The 16,262-nt window shown below is 47.3% G+C and overlaps 1 protein-coding gene across 3 annotated transcripts in view; it reads left to right on the plus strand.

The window, feature by feature from the left end:
* LOC119394543 (cytoplasmic aconitate hydratase) overlaps positions 1-15,979 on the plus strand; it is a 486,597-nt gene extending 470,618 nt beyond the window's left edge. For all 3 annotated transcript variants that reach the window (XM_037661865.2, XM_037661864.2, XM_037661866.2), the window contains 2 exons: positions 2,819-3,004; positions 15,823-15,979. In XM_037661865.2, coding sequence (XP_037517793.1) covers positions 2,819-3,004; positions 15,823-15,933 — 297 coding nt within the window. In that variant the 3' untranslated portion in view covers positions 15,934-15,979. The remainder of the gene's footprint in view (positions 1-2,818; positions 3,005-15,822) is intronic.
* The last annotated feature ends 283 nt before the right edge of the window (positions 15,980-16,262 follow it).

Below are 16,262 nucleotides of genomic sequence, written 5' to 3' on the forward strand. Positions count from 1 at the left end.
AGAGCGTATCGCACCAGAAAGCTATTTGGAATATTATCGGGGGCAGTGCACTTCTTTGTATCTAACTTGAGAATCAAGTTTAGGACACCATCTGTGCTAATCACCAGAGTGTCGACGGACAGCTCTGGATTAAAAATTTCTGAGCGAAGGGAGAGCCTTATTGTCGTGTGTCAACACTGACTGAAAATAGATATTGAACGCATTAGCTATCTCAATGGGGTCTGAAACTGCCGTGCTATCTAATATAAATGAAACTGTATCGGTTCTAGTGGGGTTAATAGAAGACCAGAATTTGCCACGGTTAGATTTTAATAATGCTGGAAGTTCAAGTTAGAAATAAAAGTTCCTACACATTCCATTTTTTACGCAGATCTATGACAGCAGTGTTAAAGCGACTGATAACGTCTGGATTACCTGTCTTTTTCAAACGACGCAGACGACGAACGCGACATGAACTTTGCAGCAAGCTGCGATTCATCCATGGAATATGCGGATTTCTTTTTTGCTTTTGAGAGGAACGAATTGGTCAATGCATAACTTCACAATATGCTCAAATGCACTGACTAAAGTGTCAACGTGACCGTGACTAAGTGCCTGAAAGGAATCAGTTGGAAGCTAGCATATCTGTGACAGAGACGTCATCAGCATGAACGAAGTCATAAAACTGTGTAATGCTAGGCTGCTGTTTAAATAGATGGGATGGCACAGCTTTGTGCACAGCTTTGTGCACAGGATGTGCACAGCTTTGTGGTCAGAAATGCCATCAACTACATCGCATTGAAATGCAGTTTGAACTAAATGAGAACTGAGGAAAACAAGGTCTAGGAGAGCGTTATGGCGAGTTGGAGACTGCAATTTGAGTGAGGTTAGTGAAATATGTAGATAAGAGTTCTCTACAAATAGAAATTTCTTGCCTAGTGCAACTTTTTGTTTCCCAGTCAATACCTGGGGCATTAATGTCCCCCATAAAGACAAATTCGGAGGTACCGAAGTCATGTTTCTGCCTAAATGTGCTAAGCTTTGTAAATATTCTGAGGAGGAACCTGGTGCACGATAGCATACACCAACTATTATTGACAGTTTATTTAAACAGAGTTTACACCAAGCTAGTTCAATGTCAGGTGTGTCGTGGAGCACAAACAATTTGATGTCAGAACGAATAAGTAGCGCTGCGCCACCACCTTTACCATGTGATTGGTCATTGCTTACTGCTACATAACCAGGCGGGGTAAATTCATAATCAAACACTGCATCATGTAGCCAGGTTTCCGTTATGGCCACTACATGGGGAGAGTACGACGTAACAAGAGCAAGTAAAGGCACGAGTTTGTTAACAATACTTCTGGCGCTTAGATACAAAATACTTAGATATTTAGAAATTCCTGGCAGTCAACGAGAAGTTGCTTTAGTTTTTGAAGCAAAGGATATTCTTTAGTGGCGCCGGTAGAATCACGCTTTAAGGAATCTGTACCATTGTCCCATATGTAGCGCAGGTCATCAATATAGGCATGATCATACCGTAGTTTTACTCTAGATCCATTATCTCGATAACTGGCAGTTGCGTCCCACAGTTTCTTTTGTAAGGTGGGGATAGATGTTCATTTATGTACAGACCAGACCCCTTCAGTTTCGAAACAGTTTTTATGGCGCGCATTTTTTCCCTGTAATCAAAGATTTTCGTTATGACTGGTCGTGGTCTCCCTTCACGTGATCTGCCTATGTGATGACATCACTCAATATCTGGGCATCGTATCTGAAGACGCTCAGATAGCACCTGTGTTACAACATTCAGCAAAGAGTCGGTATTTTCATCATGCGTTTCCGATAAGCCATGTAAGAGAATATTTTTTCGGCATGAACGGTTTTCTAAATCATCTGACCTTAAACTGAGTTTGGTGACAGATTCTTTAAGTGACGCGATTTCAGAGTTAAGCTTGTCATTTATCACACCACAATTAGTAATAGCTGTGGAAGATTCAAGTGCAGATACGCGAGTCTCAAGGGCTTCGAACCACGAGTTAAATGTTTCTTTGATATCAGAAATATCGCTTGCAATTTTTTTTTCTGGCCTGCCAGTAATTTCGCAAGATTGGCCATGTTGGTTGGGGAACTAGATGAATTGCCAGTGCTACTCACAACGGGTGTGTTAACCTCGGTTATCTTAGCAGTATTAACTGAAGGCACACCTCTAGGACCGGGCTTCGACTTCACCACTCAAGAGAAGGCTATCGAAACAGTGCAAAACACGAGAGCAACAAGCAACAAGACTGTCCGGGCAGAACAGCAGCAATAAGAAGCAGTCGTCGGGACAATAGCTATAGGCATGGGGAATATAACATACCTGCGTGAAAACAGGCAGCGATTTAGCATCATTCCGGCATGGCCGCTGTTCTGCCCACTGATGCGAGGAGCCGCTGCGAAGGCCTTTTTACAGCATCCGGTGTTCACGTTGTCGACCACATGTTAACGGTGAATGGCTTTGAGAAGATGACGTCGATCACAGGCGAAACACGTGGGAGTCCATCGCTAAAGTCGCGCGGCGTGCCGGGGCAACTTCAAGCGGTGTGACCGGATAGACCAAAGGCACACAATCGACAGCATCCTCGTGTTGCAGAAGAGGCAGCATGGACGATAAGGCAGCGTCACCGCAGAACAATGCATGGTAGAATCCGAAAAGCTGCTTAAAAAACAGGCTAGCATTATTCCGGCGTTGCCGCTGTTCTAAAAACAAAAATCTGTGATGTTGTTTGGAGGTTTAACTGTAACAAGTATGGAGGAGCCGAAGAGTTGTTGTAGAAGTACACAATTGTGTTTACAGGGCATCCGCATGGTGCTGGCTGAGAGCTACGAGCGCATTCACCGCAGCAACCTGGTGGGCATGGGCATTGTGCCTCTCCAGTATCTGCCAGGCCAGTCCGCCCAGAGTCTGGGCCTGACGGGTCGGGAACGATTCACCCTCCGCTTGGGCAAGGACCTTGTGCCAGGACAGAAGGTCACCTTGCAGGTCAGTCATTGTCAAATTAAAAAGTGTTTACATTGGTGTCATAATTGGCATTGTAGAAACACTTTCACCTCTGCAACTCATTTTCTGTCTGGATGTGCCGTCTAGTAGCAACATAGATGCATAGCATGAGTGTGAATGCAGTCTGTGGTTGAGCCATGCACTCAGTATAACAAATCTGTAAAGATTTAGTTCACTACATCAGAACTTCCTTGTAGTGAAAGTTGACCTTCTATGCAAAGTATACTCACCGACTGGTTCTTCTTTGCATGCCACAACATATTGACATGCATACTTCCTTTCACTTTCATTGTGACAGGGTTTCACTACCTTGTGTTATTGCTCAGTGCAGAACATATTGGAACCTTCTCCAGAGTTTTTGAATGTTCTCATCAGATTGTATGCAAGATGCGAGTGGTTAACTACTTAGAGAAGCGAGTTGGGCTAGTTGGTGCGTATTAACTGTGGATATCTACTAGCGCTAAAAACACGAAGGACGAGGTAAAGACAGCAGACAGGACGCAGCGCTAAACTTCAACTGATCTTTTACTTCCACAAGACACAAGAAATCACAAGCTGCGCAGGAGGCTGCGCCACACTGAAGAAAACAACCAAAAACGCCCCCATAAACGTCACTACATTCTTTTCCTTTCACATGCCCTAAGTTGATGAATCGTGTGATAACTAATCCAACGGTTCTATGCGCAGATTACGGTCCAAGTATGCCCACTCCTTGTTGCTGAGGGCCAGCGATGGTGCGCTTACACACCGATCACCCGCTTTTTTTATGCAAAAGGCCTCGTAGATCTCTCTGTCTGATTGCCCTCGCAACCGCCTGAGCACACGAGCGCAGTGAAACTGTGCTTTGCACTCGCACCTTCGGCAGTGGTCAGCAAGATGGCCAGCGGCGGCTACGGCACTGACGGATGCCCGGTGTTCCCTCAGACGGTCGTTTAAACAACGGCCCGTCTGGCCGATGTAGCACTTTCCGCACGACAGTGGAATCATATATACCACTGCGACTGAGCATTCCACGAAGCGCGTGACATGCTTTTTCCCACAGGCTCGAGCACCCTCCGTAGCATTCACCATACGGCACATCCCAGAAAGTTTTCTCGGTGCAGTGAAAACAACGGAGACGCCGCATTTAAGTGCTGCCTTTTTGAGGCGGTGCGACACCCTGTGCATGTACGGCACCGGTACAGGGCGCACATGCCTTGCCTGCTCACTAGGCCCAGTGGTCGGTCGTGCCTGCTTCACCTCTGAAATGAGGCTTTCCGCTACCGACACTATGGTGCCGTCAGGGAACCCGGCGCTTGTCAGCCTATTGACCTGGTGCATTACACTGCTTGCTACCTGGTGCTCACAGGATTTGTGCAAGGCGGCTCGAAGGCTATTCACGGCTATTCCCCTTTTGACAGTTTTTGAGTGGGCCGAATTGTAGTTCAGGATTGGTTTCTTACTTCGCGGGCAATATGCCCAGCAGAGTGTACGTTCCGTAAAGCTGATGCAGAGATCAAGAAATTGTAAGCACCCATCGACTGGCATCTCATGTGTAAACCTTAGCCCACCACTAGAACATGTTTTAAAAGCATCGAGCACGTCATCCACGACTGCATCCTTAGCGTCCATCTCAAGGCCTTTCATTAAAATTAAGAAATCATCGACATATCTAAAAATCTTTGCAACAAAAGTTTTGTCAACACATGCGTTCACTCTCCTGTCAAAATCGGATAAAAACAAATCACTTAAAACTGGTGCTATGCGTGAGCCTATACATATACCATCCCTCTGCACAAAGGCACCACCGTTAAAATCAACTACTGTAGAAGAGAGGTAAAATCTGAGCATTTCCAGAAAATTGTCGATAGAGATTCCCGAAAAGTTCTGAAAGGCAACAGGGCCAACTTACTCTACGCGGTCCCTAACCACGTTCATTAGATGATCCTGCGGAATAGAGTAGAAAAGGTCTTCTACGTCTACTGAAAAAGCGAAAAAACGCTCCCCCGTTTGTTCATGCTCTGACATGTACTGGATGACCGAATTTGAATTAGATGCGAGAAAAGGATCATCAGTTCTCAAAAAATTAAGTTGCTTTTGAAGGAACTTCGAAAGCTCACCCTGCCAGCTAGCCTTTTCTGTTACAATCGACCTGAATGGCATCCCTTCTTTGTGTGTCTTGGCAGAGAAGAACAGCCCCAACATGTCATTCTTCGTCCCTGATGAATGAAAGGCCTTGAGATGGACGCTAAGGATGCAGTCGTGGATGACGTGCTCGATGCTTTTAAAACATGTTCTAGTGGTGGGCTAAGGTTTACACATGAGATGCCAGTCGATGGGTGCTTACAATTTCTTGATCTCTGCATCAGCTTTACGGAACGTACACTCTGCTGGGCATATTGCCCGCGAAGTAAGAAACCAATCCTGAACTACAATTCGGCCCACTCAAAAACTGTCAAAAGGGGAATAGCCGTGAATAGCCTTCGAGCCGCCTTGCAAAAATCCTGTGAGCACCAGGTAGCAAGCAGTGTAATGCACCAGGTCAATAGGCTGAGAAGCGCCGGGTTCCCTGACGGCACCATAGTGTCGGTAGCGGAAAGCCTCATTTCAGAGGTGAAGCAGGCACGACCGACCACTGGGCCTAGTGAGCAGGCAAGGCATGTGCGCCCTGTACCGGTGCCGTACATGCACAGGGTGTCGCACCGCCTCAAAAAGGCAGCACTTAAATGCGGCGTCTCCGTTGTTTTCACTGCACCGAGAAAACTTTCTGGGATGTGCCGTATGGTGAATGCTACGGAGGGTGCTCGAGCCTGTGGGAAAAAGCATGTCACGCGCTTCGTGGAATGCTCAGTCGCAGTGGTATATATGATTCCACTGTCGTGCGGAAAGTGCTACATCGGCCAGACGGGCCGTTGTTTAAACGACCGTCTGAGCACCGGGCATCCGTCAGTGCCGTAGCCGCCGCTGGCCATCTTGCTGACCACTGCCGAAGGTGCGAGTGCAAAGCACAGTTTCACTGCGCTCGTGTGCTCAGGCGGTTGCGAGGGCAATCAAACAGAGAGATCTACGAGGCCTTTTGCATAAAAAAAAGCGGGTGATCGGTGTGTAAGCGCACCATCGCTGGCCCTCAGCAACAAGGAGTGCGCATACTTGGACCGTAATCTGCGCATAGAACCGTTGGATTAGTTATCACACGATTCATCAACTTAGGGCATGTGAAAGGAAAAGAATGTAGTGACGTTTATGGGGGCGTTTTTGGTTGTTTTCTTCAGTGTGGCGCAGCCTCCTGCGCAGCTTGTGATTTCTTGTGTGTTGTGGAAGTAAAAGATCAGTTGAAGTTTAGCGCTGCGTCCTGTCTGCTGTCTTTACCTCGTCCTTCGTGTTTTTAGCGCTAGTAGATATGTCCATGGTTAACTACATTCTGGAACCAAGCACCTGCGATAATGCTGAAATGTATGATTTGTAAATTCAAAGACTGCCCGTGTTCTACTGTGAGTGGTTCTTGCCCTGTGGACATAGGTTTCCTCAATAATGAGTTCTACCTTTACCAGTTTACCCGTTGCATTCTTCATCATCACATGACACCTAGTGGAGGTGCTCCGGTATTCAAGTACTGGATGTCCCCAAGTGCTGAACCTGACCCAAGCTGTGAAGAAGACACCAATGCCGTCCTAGATCATCGAGATAGCCATTGGCAACAAGAACTGCCCCCTGTGGTACGGACCTTGACCTGGTAAGATGAGCAAGACAACGAAGACAATAGCCGTAATTACGCCTACTCGTTGCCTGGAACAGTCTGATGCAGCAGTGCAGGGAGCTACCGTGGGCAACACCCGTTGAGGATTAAAAAAGCTGGCTTGAAGCTTGCAATAACATTGCTGCCATCAAGAATTGGTACTTCGACAACAAGTTGTGCCATGCCTACTTTTGCTTGTAGGGCTCCGCCAGGACTTTGAGAGGAAAGTTCATTCTGGGACGTCTTATACACCAGCTTCCTAGCCACCTTCATTAGCATGGAAAGGGCCGAGTCTCTGCTTGAAGCCTGTGTGCAGCACCCGAAGCAGAGCACCACAATCGTCATGGAAAGAACGACCCAACTTTTCTGCCACGTCTGAGGATGTTTCAAGGAGTGAAGCTCTTGCAGAACTGGTGCAGAACGCACCCAAGGTTGTTGAAGAATTTACCTTAGAGGCCATGATGAAAGAGAAGGCACCGGACAATGCACAATCAACAATACAACCGTCGCTCGATTCCAGAGTGCACAGCTGTTCAAGCACTCTGCTCCTACGATCTGCGCAACACCATCGGAGCAAATCCACAGGAGGAGCTATGAAAGTGGTTACCCTTGTCATAGTGTCAACTCACTTCGATTGCCGATACAATATGTTAGGAAATGCAGCGGTCACTGGAAGTTCTGGCTGAGCTAGTGCAGCTTCAGCCAGAAGCCATTTGCTACACTGCTGAAGCCTGTCATCCAGTCAGACTTGTAGAGGTTACAGAAAATAACTGATTACACTAGAAGAGAAACTTGGGCTTGTTGGTGGTTCATCATTGTGAAGGAAAAACGGCGCTAAAAACGGACCAGGACTAAGGAGGACAGGCGCGGACACAAGCGCCTGTGTTGTGTCTTCCTTAGCCCTCGTCCGTTTTTAGCGCTGCTTTTCCTTCAAAATAACTGATTACAATTACAATTACTTCCTTTAAAATAATTGATTATAGTGGTCAATTAAAGGCCCAAAAAAGCGACTCAGCAATTATAGAAATGTAATAGATTACTTTTGTGTTACTTTCCTTCCAAGTGTTATCGCCGTAACACAATAACGCAAGTTTACTTGAGCTACAATGAACTACTGTGGCTTGCATGGTAGAGAGAAGACTGGAGTATTGTGACTTCTGTGATACAGCATTACACGTTAACTTTCAATAGGACTTGTTTTTCAAGGTTATCGTCGCTGACTCTTCCACGTTTGCTCGTTAAGAGGTCAGCTGCTACACTGAACACGCGTAGCGTGTCTTGTTCTTTAAGGCCGCGTCTATGGTTCGCAATTCTCCTGACTAGATCTTCTTGAAGGGTGGCCTGGAAGGCTGTTGGTCACTTGCATTTCGCAGTAGACAGTCTATGCCATCTCCTATGGCCAGACCCCGATCCTCTTCTTCATCCACTAGACCTCCCATGCGCCTTATCGTGGCGACCAGTTGCGGCCTATTGGTATGTGGTTGATAGCAGAACTTTGGCCCCTGTTTAGTTCTTTCTTCACGTCGTTTGGAAGTACCGTGCCTCCTAAAACTTTTAGCGTATCTTCTTGGTTGCTTTTGGATTGCCCTTGTGGAAACGAAACCCTTGCCTTGTGCCAAAGAAATTCGGTCGTACTTGCAATAGTCTTCTTGAGCTTGGCGAAACGAAGAGCCCCTTGATATGGATCAACGTTGTCGAAAACCAAAACCTGAAGCCAGTCGTAGAAAATTCGGTTCTGTCTCCAAGTTTCACTCTTCATAATCTTGCAAACCCTTCTTGTGTGGGCCCATGATGGACCAGGACAGCCAAATAGGGCTTGGACTTGAAGTGGCATTACGTGCTTCTTCAAACACAGGGATAAAAACCTTGAATGGCAAGTTGTCAAGGCGATGAGTTCATGCAGGTGACTTCAGCTCCTTGTCTACTTTGGCTACACATAAAAGAGCCCAGGGGACTAGAAATTTGATGCAGTAATGCTTTCATTTGGGCCAGTTGGTGCAAACTTGTAACTTGATTCATGGCTGCGCTAAAAACACGGACAACAGAAGAGACGTACACAGGACGGGCGCAAACTACCAACTTTATTACAGAACGCCAAAGTAAACCTATATATATGCACGAATCTCATCACGTGCTCTCTTTTACGCCCCTTCGCGACTGATTAGCAACACAACCCCCTGGGGCTATCTTTCTTTGAAGCATGGTCATGATATGGTCAAACAATTAACAAGCAAAGAATTAACAGAACCACAAGGGCAATCCAAAAGCAACCAAGAAGATACGCTAAAAGTTTTAGGAGGCACGGTACTTCCAAACGACGTGAAGAAAGAACTAAACAGGGGACCAAAGTGCTGCTATCAACCACATACCAATAGGCCGCAACTGGTCGCCACGATAAGGCGCATGGGAGGTCTAGTGGATGAAGAAGAGGATCGGGGTCGGGCCATAGGAGATGGCATAGACTGTCTACTGCGAAATGCAAGTGACCAACAGCCTTCCAGGCCACCCTTCAAGAAGATCATTCGGTATCTAAAAACAGAACGGCTTACCGTTCTTCAGTCTGATAAAGAAGGCGGTTTTGCAGTGATGCCACTGGATTTATTCAAAGAAAAGGCGTCTACAGCGGTAGCCAAGAATTTCAAGCCCATTGAATTTGAACTGAGCAAGAAGAAGAAAGCCGCGGTAAAGCTGCTGTTGAAGAATAATCTGGCTAAGCTCGCAAATGACGTCAAAAAGACAGATCGGAACACCTTAGAGGTGTTTTTTGCCTGTAAGACGCACAAACCGGAATGGCCCCTTCGGGCGATCGTCTCTGAGAGGGCCACATGGCAACGACTCGTTAGGAGCTACCTGCAGAGGCTTCCGGGCACCCTTGTCATCAAAGATCCTTTCCTTGTTCGAAGCTCCAAGGATGTCGTGAATATTCTGCGTGAAGACCTACCCCCCGACACGAGAGCCTTCTCTGTGGACGTCGAGGAACTTTATTACTCTATTCCACACGACGAACTCTACAGTGCGGTGAGGGAGTGCATCGACCACAATGGGGAACTTGCGTTCCAGAATGAAGCCGGTTTGAGTACGGAACATTTCTTAGAAATTTTGGACTTCTATCTGAACTCCTCGGTTATAACACATGCAGATAAGTACTTTATTCAGAAGAAAGGAATATGCATTGGGTCCTTAGTCGCCCCGCTCCTAAGTGACATTTACCTTGCGTCCGTCGACAGTAAACTTACTTCCCCTTTGTCTCGTATTGGCGTGTGCCGCGTACTTAGGTACGTTGATGATTATATTGTTTTCTTTCAAGCCTACAGCGATGCTATTTTTCATAGTAATATTTCTTTGATCATAGAGCAGTTCTCTATCGTCGCCAATGGCCTCAAGTTCACTCATGAAATACCTGTCAACAGTAGCCTACAATTCCTGGATTTAAGGTTATTATTTGAACGAGGTCACATCTGTTGGATGTACAGTCCAAGAACAAGCAAAGCTTTATTGCCACATAACAGCGCGCATTCCAAACTAACAAAAAGAGGCATTGCGACGCTCTGCTGCCGTTCAGCTCTTGAGAAATCATGCCAACATAGGGTTCGAGAAAGCCTTGCCTATCAAGTTGAACGCATGAGCAAGGCTGGCTATCCTTCTGAGCTTATCTGGAGTTGCTGTGAACGTATTTTGCAGAATCTGAAAACAGAAGGAAAAGGAAAGCAGCCCAGTGCAGCCAAACAGCCAGTTCACGTAATGCCCTACGTTCACCGTTTATCGCACAATGTAAAGAAAGTTGCGAATCGGTTTGGTGTCAAAACGGTTTTTACCGCCCCATGCAAATTGGCCAAAGTATGTGCAATGATGCACAAGGAAAAGCGCTCCGTGTGCAACAAACGCCACGCCAAACTCTTCACTGAATGTACTTCAGGTGTGGTATACGAAATACCCTTGACCTGTGGAAGTGTATACATTGGACAGATGGGGCGCTGTTTCAATGAGAGGGCGCGAGAGCATAGTTTAGCGGTACGCACAAATACCGGCGGGCACCGAGACTTTCATTGCAGGCGTTGCGGGTGCATGCCAAGTTTCGAAGACACTGTTTTTTTTGTCTAAATCAAGGAACAAGTTGCAAAGGGAAGTTGTTGAGGCCTATTTTATTAACAAGAAATCTGACCATTGCGTAAGCATGCCTTCTTTGACATTGCTCCAAAAAGAGCTGCAATTTTTAGACGGCTTTGTATGAATCACACACAGTGTCCTGGTTTTTTACTTCCAATTTTTAGTTTTATCGGCCTTGTGGTTCTGTTAATTCTTTGCTTGTTAATTGTTTGACCATATCATGACCATGCTTCAAAGAAAGATAGCCCCAGGGGGGTGTGTTGCTAATCAGTCGCGAAGGGGCGTAAAAGAGAGCACGTGATGAGATTCGTGCATATATAGGTTTACTTTGGCGTTCTGTAATAAAGTTGGTAGTTTGCGCCCGTCCTGTGTACGTCTCTTCTGTTGTCCGTGTTTTTAGCGCAGCCATGAATCAAGTTACAAGTTTGCACCAACTGGCCCAAATGAAAGCATTACTGCAATATTAACCCCAATTTCTCTCACACAAATACAAATCACATCCACCAACAACAATTTACATATTATGTGGTGTGCTACTTCAAATGAATTAAGTTTGCAGTTGTATGTGTGTACTTATTGTTACTACCAGTACATCCTCAAAGCAACGCGAAAAGATGTAGACTAAAAAGGTACGAACACACAAGACGAGCGCCACTGTGGTCGTACCTTGTTAGTCTTTTCACGCTGCTTTGAGGCTGCATTTGTACCAACTAACTCAACTTTCTATTCAGTTACTACCGGTACATAACATGTTTCACACAAATCACTTGCCTTCCGTGAGCCTTCATTACAAACCTAATGAACGAGAGAAGATGAATTTTTTTTCGAGGGCCTTATTTGTTTGTTAGACACAACCAAATTATTCAAACAGACAATTAGGCCAGGGAAAGCACAGCAGACATTAATTGTTGTCTTTAACTGTAGTGTAGTAATAACGACGTAAGTTGAAATTGATTAAAGTGGACAAAAAGTCGCCCTTTCCGTCAGTGAGATCTGAATCCACAACCCTTCAATTACGCATCTAATGCTCTACCAATTGAGCTACGAATGGAGGCGCCTCCCCATTCACTTCGTTGGGTATCTGTGTGTGTGCGTAATCCCTATTAATTGAGCACGTCACGTAGCCCAGACGACGAGTGTGGAACATTCATTTTTGCTTGAGGGCATCACGTGGCATGTGATCTTTGCGGCAGCTGATATGCAACAAACCCTCGCATGCTAAATTGAGTTAATCTTTTCAATTCATGTGGTTGTGTCTAACAAGGAAACGAGGCCCTCGAAAATTCCCCTTCTTTCGTTCATTCATAGCGAGAGCCCCACCCTGGCAGACTTTATGCCTGAAGTTCGCACGTGACGGTTTATTGGTCAGCTGCCCCATTGTGCAAAGATCCCGTGCCACGTGACAATCTCTGGCAAAAAAAGTGTTCCGCACCCACCGCCTTGACTACAAGTGGCGCTGGCTATTACTCCCAGGATAACTTGAATGCGAGTGAATGCGAGCCAGTTGGTGTGTATCCGTAGTTCGAAAACAGCGCGAAGTAGACACGGGCAGGATATGCACTCAGGACTAGCGCTGACTGCCAACTGCTTCGTTCATTGTAAAAAAAATTACCGCATATCCACGGGTGAATGATGAAGAGCTTGGGCGAAGCTCCTGAAGCAATCATGGTCTCGGGATTCGCTTCTCGTTGAGCCCGTTTCGCAGCGGCGTCCTTGGCGCGCACCGTCACGGGATCCGCCTGCCTGCCGCCAAGCGAGCGCCCGCCGCTGCGCATCGTCCATGCTCCGCCAACGATCCGACACGTACGGCGACGATCCAGGAGTATGAGAGGCGCTCGCTCCCCGCGCTTCCCCGCGCAGCAGCCAATCGGAGAGCAGCGGCACTTCCAGCGCCATCTAGTGTCGGTTCACACAAGCGCCATATTCCACACAATTCTATTGGACCAACGCCATCTAGGAAACGAGACGAGAAATGGTGATGACGACACAGATTGTGTACAGCGCCATCTAGAATATCGTCCCTGAACTGCAGTTTGTATGTACTTCTATGAGACAGCGCCATCTATTGCATCATACGGGAGATCCGTTTACGCCGGACAACGGAGACGTGACAAGGTTAGACTAAGAGGAGCTACGCCCTTAAAAAACATGGTTGATCCCTCCGTCATAGGAATCGGAATAACACGAAAGTAAAGCGTGCCTTTACAGAAGTAACAGAATGTGTACCGTACATTGATATAAGAGAGTTTGCACAATGTATATTGATGTCTGGCAGCTAATGGCACCGTTTAACGTGTATGCACCCACTTTGACGATTGGTGGTACATCTCCATCCCGACGACTAACGTCCATGTTAAATGATTAAACAAACCCTTGTGGTAGCTGTAGTAGTTAAAGGTGAAAGCGTAATCAGAGAACGAAGGGTGATAGCCAGAAGAGCGTCGCATATTGGACGCAGAACTTGGTCTCCATCCCGCGGCACGTTAAAATGTCATTGAACACCACGGCCGGACTAGAGGGAAACGCAAAGCGCGTCGTGCCGCCCCGGTAGCCCGGCAGCGATTTCTCTCGGGGCGAGCACGTGAGCGGGGAACGCGGTGTTACAGCCACGTGAGGCAGGCGCGCGTCGCAGAGCTATTAGGCAGTTTTAGAATAGCGTACGCTAAGTTAGCGTTAGCGTTTGCGGCCCGCTATTTCCGTCACTTAACGGGAGCCCGCAAGCGGTTAGCGTACGACGCATGCGCAGTTGCGCGAAGAGCCAACGCAAAGCTTTGCGTACGCTATTCTAAAACTGCCTATTTTTGGTTTAGATTAGCGTGACGCTGTGAGCGAGGCCGACGCTTTTACGACGCTTGGACTAATGTCGCCACCTCGCGGTGTGTTAAGGCATTGACAAAATTGAACTTCTATTGGAAACGCGCCGAATGGGACGGATGTGTAACGCGTTGAAGGTGCTAATTGCGGAGGCAATAGTAATGACGAATTACTTTACCTTACCGCTCCCAGAGGGCAACACCACGCCGCCGACCGGGAGAGTGTAGATATAAAAGGCGCGTTTGTAAGGTCGCTGGAGTCGGTGACCGTGGCGCAGTGGATAGCGCGCCCGGCATCTGGTGTTGCGGACCGAGCGGTCGTGGGTTCGATGCCCGTTGACGGAACCTTTTTTTCTTTGCCATCTGATCGTGTAACTTTTTCTACGTCACTTCCGTGACGGAAATACGTCACTGAAGTCTTGGTGGACCCCGGCATAAAACACTTTCGTGTTAAAATGCGCAAATATACAGTTGAAAAGGAAAACTTGGGGAGGAAAAAATATCAAAGCTTCTAGCTGCGCATGCATCCAGCGGCACATTAATGTTTAGTCATGAACGACTAGTTACAGAGATAGCAACACTCCTTGTCTGTTAGAATAATCGAGGGCACGCTAACACATGCTGCATCTTTACACTTCATCGCGAAAGCCTCATACACTTCATGTGCAGTCTGGTTTTTGTATGTGCGCAGAACCTGGGTCTCCTGAAAACGTGGTAGGCAGCTTCACTTTGCACGACCAGGCGTCACACATCTCATCACATACGCTCTGCCGCGAGCGAATTTTTCCAACTGTTGCGAAGAAGATCGCAGCGACCAGCATTCGCTTGAAAGCCTGTTTTGGGGCTCCCGAGACGGCAGCCGCTCCGCTCTTGGAGCAAAATCGCTGTCATGTAAAACAGGCTTAAGACGCAAGGATGCATATCCGCTTCCTAGCATTCCCTCGATCGTGCCCAACGTTGGCGGAGCGAAGTACTTCACTGCGCTCGATGCTAGCAGAGGATACTTTCAGGTGGAGGTAGATCTCCGTGACCGAGAGAAGACTGCCTTCACTTGTCACAGGAGCCTTTTCCAGTTTACCCGAATGCCATTCGGTCTTGTCGGTGCGCCTGCGACTTACCAGCGCCTGATGGACCGAGTCTTGGGTGCTGCAAGGTGGCACTACGCTCTTGCTTACCTGGACGATGTCGTGGTATACTCACGAACCTCTGATGAGCACTTACGTCTTCTCAGGTACGTGCGGGAGCGTCTGAGGTCGGCGGGAATAACGCTAAACCCGGCCAAGACTCAGATTGCCGAAACTCGAGTAACGCTATTGGATTTCACGTTGGATAACGGTTGCCTTCTGCCGTGTGATTACAAGGTTCAGGCATTATTTAACTACCCATCACCGACAGGCATTGGCGGACTGACACGCTTTCTGGGGCTGGTGAACTTTTGTCGTCAGTTTATCCCAGACTGCGCCGCACTGCAAGCCCCCTTGACACTTCTGTTGAGGAAAAGTGAGCGGTGGAGATGGGGTCTCGAGCAAGAGGAGGCACTGCGCAACCTCGTTAAAGCGCTCGCGGAAACCACTGAATTAAGGCTAGCGGATCTGAGTAAGGAGTTTTTGATCCAAACGGACGCCAGCACCCTCGGCCTAGGAGCGGCTTTGCTCCTACAGCACGAAGGTGGCTTGCGTCCGGTAGCTTTTGCTAGCCGCTCCTTGACTCCCGCAGAGAAAAACTATTCCGTGACGGAAAAGGAATGTTTGACAATCATTTTTGCCCAGAAAAAGTTCGATTACTACATTGATAGAGTTCAATTTGTTATTGAGACTGATCACATGGCACTAACTTGGCTTAGAGGCCTAGGGGAGCCGAGCGGCAGGCTTGCACGATGGGCACTTTTCTTGCAGCGATACGACTTTACCGTTCGCTACAGGAAAGGAAAGAGCAACGCTGTGGCGGACGCACTTTCGCGCGCGCCCGTTGACTGTGGGAAGAGTAACAATACTACTCAAGTCACCTCATTCCCGAGAGTGACGTAACGGCGAAAATCCGCTTTTCTTCTTGAGTATAGTGCGCCTGATTTTGCTGGGCTTTGCACAGCGCAAGGCATAGAAATGTGTATGCATTTCTATGCCTTCTTGCATTCTTTAATTTTAAAAATATATTGTTTCGTGCAGCTGAGTGACGGCCGCTGTGTGGAAGCCCTGCTGCGCTTTGACACGGAGGTGGAGCTGGCCTACTTCCATCACGGAGGCATCCTGCCGTATGTGCTACGTCAGATGATCTGAGGTCTTAACAAAGATGCACTCAATAAAGCATATATTTTCATCCAGGTGGTTTTTCTTAAGGGGAATGTCTGCCGTCCTTCATCGCTTTTCTGTTCTGTACCGCAATAGAAAGCTTAACGTCTGACGTGTCCAACCTTGCAGCGGTGCTTTGGAAAGTGAGTAGAAATTTTTAAATCAGAATTTTTCGATCGGCGTTCGGTATTCTTACATTGGCGTGAAATCTGCCCACAACACTGGTTGATTGTAACGATTGTAACGCCGGTAAAAATTTTAAAAAATTCACAGCATATCCACGGGTGAAAAAGTACACCATTTCCCGCTAAAGGGGA

Source organism: Rhipicephalus sanguineus, chromosome 5 (genome assembly GCF_013339695.2).
Source record: "Rhipicephalus sanguineus isolate Rsan-2018 chromosome 5, BIME_Rsan_1.4, whole genome shotgun sequence".
Classification (NCBI taxonomy): Eukaryota; Metazoa; Arthropoda; class Arachnida; order Ixodida; family Ixodidae; genus Rhipicephalus; species Rhipicephalus sanguineus.